At 45.1% G+C, this 8,069-nt stretch overlaps 1 protein-coding gene across 1 annotated transcript in view; it reads left to right on the top strand.

The window, feature by feature from the left end:
- Positions 1-179: 179 nt before the first annotated feature.
- The window catches only part of shq1 (SHQ1, H/ACA ribonucleoprotein assembly factor), a 50,841-nt gene continuing 42,951 nt past the window's right edge, over positions 180-8,069 (top strand). The window contains exons 1-3 of the mRNA XM_077198102.1: positions 180-300; positions 1,352-1,513; positions 1,872-1,936. Of these exons, the coding sequence (XP_077054217.1) occupies positions 1,371-1,513; positions 1,872-1,936 (208 nt within the window). The 5' untranslated portion in view covers positions 180-300; positions 1,352-1,370. The remainder of the gene's footprint in view (positions 301-1,351; positions 1,514-1,871; positions 1,937-8,069) is intronic.

Genomic DNA, 8,069 nt, shown 5'->3' on the forward strand with positions numbered 1-8,069 from the left:
TTTCTCAAAAAAAAGTAATCTGTTGAAATAAAATTGTTCCAATTTTGCAATCTGATCAATAAATATTTTATTTGAAATTACATTCATTGCAATATATTCCCTCAGCTTTACCATGTGCAGGTAGTATCCCATGAGAAATTGAGTGTAATGTCAAAGTGAGTTTGTAGTCCTCCTTATATGTGGAATTACGGTAAAACATGGCCAACAGCGAAAGCAGGAAGCACTGAAGCAGGCCATGTGCTGCATATGTGTTTCTGATGCTGTTTAGCGCATGGAAGTGTTCACAGACGAGGCGTGAAGGTATGATTTTTTATATAATGTTTACATTATTTGCCATTTCCTTCTTTATATCGTACTATACCATTTGAGAACGTTAAAGTCTAAAAGTGCATGGAGCGTGTCCTGCCTGCTTCTTTATGATGGCATATGATAAACATTACATGCACAAACAACACAGGCAGACTTTTGACAGCTGTTTACCTGCAGAGGGCTTTAGTTATCATTTCATTTATTATTTGGGGTTTTTTTTTCTAAGGTGTGCATCAAATCAGTTTAACGAAGTTTGGTTACTTGCATGACATTTATCGATGTTTTCTTTCATTTTATTCCTCAATATTATTAGACTGTATCCTAACTGGTGAATAACAGTGTTGTATGAATCTGAAATAGAATAAAGTTTAATTTTAAACTAATCACATCCAATGTTTATAATGTACTAGTTGGTTGTGTGTTGTTTTATGTCTCATTGAGTTCAAATCAAATAGCCACAAGGTGGAGTTGCAAGCTCCCCTATTCTTTCTTTTCTTCAGAAATTGACTGCATGTCAAACAGACAGGGAGTTGAGTAGCCTGAACTGTAATTTTGCTAATATATTAGTTTATTAAGTGGAATTGTGCCAAGATGACATGATACTATCGATAAAAAAACATTTTTGGATTGTAAGGTAAATTATCTTGTAAGACATTTTAATGTTAAATCGAATAATATTCTACTGGATAAAATGGTGCTCTTAAAATATGAATAAGAAAATAGACATTTCTGGGATTTTGTAAGTAAGATATTTGATTCTTAGATTATCCCTGTTTAATTCTAATAGGATTGTGTTGTACATTGTGCTTTATATTATATTACCTTTTTAATGCTGAATCAGAAACGAAACCAAAATTCTGAAAAAAATCTGAACATTTTTGATTGATAGAATACCTTGTTTAATCCCATTATAATTGGTTTCAAATTATAATACAATTTCATTAGCATTCCTTTAGTGCCCCCCTGCCCCCGCCAACTATTTTAAAATGTCTGAATAACAATTTTTCTAATCTGTCTAAATTTTTCTGTCTTGTTCCTGCAGTCCTTTGCTGTGTGTAATCATGATAACACCAGCGTTTGAACTGAGCCAAGATGCCAATTACCTTACTGTGATTATTCGTGTACCCTACACCAGAACATCTGAGTTTGACATCTACATCCAAGGAGAGGATTTGAAGTTCTATGCCAAGCCATACTTTCTCAGGTGACTCACCTGCAAACTCCATGATTGATATTCGTTATGCTAAAACACTGGAAAATACTTAATATAGGATGTTTACAAAGCTTTTTACCTACAAATACAGAGACTCAAAAAAGCATTTGGACACCTCATCCACAATAAAATAAATTCCATTGCAAGTTCTGATAAAATGCCTGGAATAATTTGTAGATGCCACTTGTATTTATGTTTGATTATTAGCAGGAACATATATGCATGTGGTTTTTGGTGGCAAATGGGTATTGAACATAAATGCATACGCGTGTATATTATAATGGACATAAAAAATTGTTTTTATATAATTTGTATCGTTATGAATCTTGTGTAATCATCTACCCTGAAGGTTGACTCTGCCTGGGAGAATAGTAGAAGATGGCCGGGAAAAAGCTTCATTCGATATCGATAAAGGTAACAATCATTCTTTAGACACGTTCTATAATCTCAGAAAACCTGTGCTGCGTTTGTTTTCCATTCAATACCTCACAAACTTCAGCAGAAACGCCTTTAGCGAAAGGTTCCACAGCTCGGGACACACCAAGCCGATGTCAAAGAACTAGCGGCGGCGAAAGCTGACTGTGTTGTCGCCTCGGCCAAAAAGCTGCACTTAAACGCACTAAAAGGACTAAAGGAGACTGTTAACTAACACGTGCGTTCTGAATCTCTGTCTAGCAGGTATCAATAGTCTATTTTTGTTATTCCAAAGGGGAAACCATTGCAGCGCTTGCTTACCATTTTGAATATCAATCACTTTCTTCATTCCAGTTGGCTCATGTTATTATTAAAATATTAATGCATTTGAATGCTCAGGTAAGATGATGTAAAATAATAGCAGCCTTCTGTTGTACCGTCTTGACATCTTTGCTGGCTTTAATCACTTTCGCTTTTATTCTAATGGACTGACTCGTTCGCTAAGCTGAACAGCCTATCAGAGTTCTCTCTCTCACAGACGGCGATTCAAGATGCTGAATCGGCCCAAAAAACCCAGACAGTGTCTGGCTAGGGCCAACGGTTCAGAACACACCGGAAAAATAAAGCTGACCAACGCTCAAAAACAGCCCGGCTTGCTGTGTTCTGGCCTTTCTACACGATTCTGGATGAATTAAGAATCATGTTTTTTTTTTTTTTTTTAACAGAGATCCCGATTTTCCCATGATTCTGAACAGACAACTAAACAAAATAAAATGAAATTTGCAAGAGGCAGACATCCCAACCTGCAAGAAGTCATTACAGGGAGGTCTCTTTTTTGTTGACAGGGCGGGGGGGTTACACGCGCTTCAAGAGACACACACGCACATTTGCACACACACGCAAGGTCTCTCGCTCTCTCCCTCTCTGCCGAGCGCGCGCTACACGGTTTGAAGCTCACAAGCTCTAGGTTCCGGGAGATTTTAACTCATTTGCGGGCATCAGGGAGCCGCTATCAATATGTGGGAGACTTGGGATGTCTGAAGAGGTTCTGACAAAATATTAATTGCTGCAGTCGATTTAAAATGTTTAATCGGAATTAATTGCTTTAAAAAAAACAGTTTGAATGAATGACTCAATGACTCACAAATCCTCCACTTGTTTCATTACTGGATGAATCAGCGCTTTTGAACGAATCTTTTGAAATAACAAATGAATGACAAATACATTTTTATAATAAAATACAGAGTCACTTGCCGACATCTGGTGGCATAACTATGTAATGGATAAAATCGTTATTTGAAGTGCCAAGTTACTTTCAAAAGGTGCTTCCGTAGACAGCAGTGTTTTTATCCGAATTATAAACTTCCCAGTACTTCTGTGATAATGCAAATATTTGTAACACGCAAATAATGATACTGTGTGGTTGAAAAGACCACTGCTTGTGAAGCTGTTTCAACTAATACATGATAACTGTTTTCTCTGGGTCAGCGGCAGCACAAATTTTTTTTCTTCAAAACTTTTACATACAAGACAAAAGCACTATTCATCATAATTATTTGCAACAATAATCTTTATAATCGCTGCAGGGTGGGGTTTTCACTCAGGAAAAATCGCACATACAGGATGACAAAACTCACAGGACTATTTTATTTAAAAATGCAAAGAATACAAATTTCAGGGCGACCTGATTCAAGTTCTGGATTGTCGTCAAGAGGCTCTCTTTACTGTCCTGTGGAAATCAATTCTAAAATGTATCTTTAAAAAGCAAGTGAAAAATTTAGCAGTAGTCTATCATAAAGAACGTCTAATTGCTTTCTGTATTTGCACAGAGTAAGAAGTAATTATAAATCATTTATAAATCTGTAAGCACTACAGTCAAAGCAATTATTGTCATTTTAAAATAACACCATATTAATCTTTATTGTTCCATTACGGTCTAAAATTATGTTGTTTATTGCAAGACGTCAGACACAGACTTTGAGATTGTAACCGTTTGACACATAATGTGTGGAATATAATCCTTCTGCGTTTTTTTTTGTTTTTAACCCTTACAATTTAGCAATTTCCACAAATTCCTGTTTGCATAAGAAAACACAAAGTCAAAGATCGAAAACGATACTCGGTTACTAACGTAACCTCGGTTCTCTTACGAGAGGTTCTCTCGTATTGCGTAAGTTTAGCTTACGCTACGGGAAAGATTCATCTTCTCGAGATACTGAAGCCAAAAAATTATCCTTAATTTTGTATAACTTGTCAACGCAGTGCAGCAGCTAGCAGACCTAGAGCAGGCCATCTCGCGTGCTCATTGGCTGCCCTGCGGGCAACTGCTGCAGCCTACCAGTGCGCCCGGCGTGACGTCACGCCCAATGAAGGGCGCCCGCGCCTTTATAGCGTCACAGCCCACCAGATAGGCGTGGCTTAGCGTATAAAATAGGGGCTGTAGGCTGAATTCTCTGGTTTTTTGACGACTGAAGCGAAGTCGCTCGTGGCGTGAGCACGGCCGGTTACGCAATACTCGTTCCCTCTCTAGAGAGAACCGAGGTTACGTTAGTAACCGAGTATCGTTCTCTTACGAGAGGTTCTCTCGTATTGCGTAAGTTTAGCTTACGCTACGGGAACACTTTGTCAACGCCGTGCGCGCCAATCATCCACATGAGACCCCGAGCTTAAGGGGAACCCCATAAGTGGAAAAAATAAGGTGGCCAGCCACGCGGGCCATCACTTGTACATAAGCACACATAGGGAATACAGAGCAGCGCGCCGGTCTGTATAGTCATATGGCACATACCCTACTTAGTGCAGCTCAACCAGGAGAGCTGAGTCATGAACGTGATCTGAGCAGGAGATCTGGGCAGAATACACCTCTTTTCAGACTGACAACAGTTTAGCCTGCAAGGCAGGAACTTCTAGGTTATAAAACCTGACAAAGGTAGACGGGGAGCTCCAGCCCGCCGCTACACATATGTCATGGATAGAAATTCCACTGGACCATGCCCACGACGAGGCCACGCCTCTCGTGGAATGAGCCCTGATGCCCAGAGGGCATTGCAGGCCTTTTGACGCGTAAGCTGCCGCTATAGCGTCCACTATCCATCTGGACAGGCTCTGTTTCGAGGAGGCAAGCCCCTTGGCGCGCCCACCAAACGAAACGAAAAGCTGTTCCGAACGCCTGAAGGAGGCGGAGCGCGTAATGTAAAACCTCAGCGCTCTGACAGGGCAGAGGAGATTCACATCACTTTCGCTGTCAGATGCTGGGAGAGCTGACAGCGAAATAACTTGCGCTCTGAATGGAGTGCCCATCACTTTAGGGACATAACCATGTCTAGGTCTGAGGATTACTTTAGAGTCATTTGGTCCGAACTCAAGACACGACACGCTGACAGACAGCGCGTGCAGATCCCCTACACGTTTTACTGACGACAGTGCAGTCAGAAAAACGGCTTTTAGTGATAGATATTTCAACTCCACGGAGTCTAGTGGTTCAAATGGAAAAGCTTTCAGGGCCTCGAGGACCAGTGAAAGATCCCACATGGGAACCGACGGGGGGCGCGGCGGATTCACCCTTCTAGCTCCTCTAAGGAAGCGGATGACCAACTCATGTCTTCCCAGTGACTGGTCGTGCGTCGATTCCGCGAATGCTGCTACGGCCGCCACGTAAACTTTGAGCGTGGATGGGGATCTTCCCTTATCCAACAGCTCTTGTAGGAAAGTGAGCAGATGCGCCACCCCGCATGTCCGCGGGTCCAGACCTCTGTCGGTGCACCATCCAGAGAACACCGACCATTTAGACGCGTAGAGCCTTCTCGTGGAAGGGGCTCTAGACTGCGTGATCGTGTTCATCACTCCTTCTGGCAGGGCAACGAGTACCCGTTGATCAACCATGCATGCAGAGACCAGCGCTCTGGATGGGGATGCAAGATCGTTCCGCGAGCTTGAGAGAGGAGATCTGCCCTCACCGGAATCGGCCACGGAGCTGTATGTGACAGCCGTGCCAGTTCCGGGAACCAAGTCTGATTCTCCCAACGCGGGGCTATGAGGAGCACCGAGTGGCGCGTTTCCCTGATCCTCTTGATCACCTGTGGCAACAGAGAGACCGGAGGGAAAGCATATAGCGGGAGGCTGGGCCAAACCTGGGCCAGCGCGTCCTCGTCCTTCGAGAAGAACATCGGGCATTGAGCGTTGTCTTTTGACGCAAACAGGTCGACTTCCGCTCTGCCGAATAGGCGCCACAGTTTCTGGACCGTTTGGGGGTGCAGGGACCATTCCCCTGGGGGAACATTGTCCCTGGACAGTCTGTCTGGGCCGTCGTTCAAATGGCCAGGCACATGCGCCGCCCTCAGCGAGCACAGGTTCGTCTGTGACCAAATTAGGAGGCGTTCCGTCAGATTGCAGAGATTTCTGGATCTGACACCGCCCTGACGGTTTACATAGGATACCACAGATGTGTTGTCCGAGCGGACAAGAACATGCTGGTCCTGTATAAACGGGAGGAAGCACTTCAGCGCGTTCTCGACCGCTATCATTTCCAGACAGTTTATGTGAAAACCCTTCTCCTGGTCTGACCACTGGCCAAAGGCCGGTCTGCCCTCGAACAGCGCGCCCCAACCCGAGTTGGACGCGTCTGTCGAGATGACCTTCCGATAAGAGATGGTTCCCATCATTACTCCATGCTGGTACCAATCGGCCACTAACCAGGGCTGCAGAGCTGTTATGCAGGTCTGAGTCACTCTGATTTTCTGGCTGCCAGACACCCAGGCTCGGCGAGGCGCGCGAGCGTTCAACCAGCGTTGGAGCGGGCGCATGCGCAGTAGGCCCAGCTGGAGCACCGCTGCAGCTGATGCCATACAGCCCAACATCCTTTGAAATGTTTTCAAAGGGAGAAAGCTGCCCTTCTGGAAAGATGCGGCTAGGTGGCAAACACGGCGCGCGCGCTGTGTCGATAAACGAGCCGTCATGGTCACCGAGTCCAGTTCTATTCCTAAAAAGGAAATAGACTGGCTGGGCAGTAATGAGCTCTTGGTCCAGTTGACCGTGAGACCCAAGCTTTCCAGATGACTGAGAAGCACTGTTCTGTGAGATAGTAGTTCTGTCTCTGACTGTGCCAATATCAGCCAATCGTCCAGATAGGTCATTATGCGCAGCCCCTGACTTCTCAGGGGGGCGAGCGCCGCGTCCATGCACTTTGTAAATGTACGGGGTGCTAGGAACAGGCCGAACGGCTGGACGGTGTATTGATATGCCTGACCGTCGAAGGCGAATCTCAAAAATTGCCTGTGACGGGGTACTATCTGAATCTGAAAATAGGCATCCTTCAGATCTAGAGAAATAAACCAGTCCCTCGGGCGAACGTGCGCGAGGATTTTTCTGGTCGTAAGCATTTTGAACGGTCTTTTTACAAGCACTTTGTTCAAATATCTCAGATCTAGGATAGGTCTGAAGGCTCCGTCTTTCTTGGGTACGAGAAAATATCGGCTGTAAAAGCCTGACTCGCTCAGAGAAGGCAGCCCCTTTGCACAGCAGCTTTGCTATTTCTGCGTGAAGTAGGTGTGCTACTTCCGCATTCACTATCGTCGCGGTCCGGGCTTGAAAGCACGGAGGACGGCGAACGAATTGAAGTGCATAGCCCTGCTTTATTGTGCTCAACACCCATTCTGAAATCCCTGGGATAGTTTCCCACGCAGCTATGTGAGCCGCCAGGGGGCGAATGGCCTCCGGGTTCAGACCGCCGCCATTTGCGGGCTTGTGAAACTGAACCGGAGCCGAGAGCGCGGCGCGCGCGCTCTCGGTTCTGGGCAATGGCCGCTCGCTGACAGCCGAGACCGGCTGACTTATGTGAGATGTCCCGATCATAAGGGATGGGGAACATACTTTTGCCACACTTTGACGCGCGAGCAGCGCTCTGGGCGGGAGAGCTCTCTGTAAGCGTGAGCGCGCGCACGCGGGCACGAGACTTACAACTGTATCTGACGCCCCGATCATAGTAGATGGGGAGCGTTTTATTAACGCCCTGTGTTTCGTGATAACACTTAAACGCACAGGCGGGACCCGGGGGAAGGTTTGTGTTAGCAAGCGTGAGCGCTCTCTGGCGGGCACGAGACTTACGTTCATAAGCTTCTTTGATCGTGTAACAGAG

The sequence above is a fragment of the Siphateles boraxobius genome, unplaced genomic scaffold (genome assembly GCF_051911475.1).
Source record: "Siphateles boraxobius isolate OS27281-9 unplaced genomic scaffold, OSU_SipBor_1 41, whole genome shotgun sequence".
Classification (NCBI taxonomy): Eukaryota; Metazoa; Chordata; class Actinopteri; order Cypriniformes; family Leuciscidae; genus Siphateles; species Siphateles boraxobius.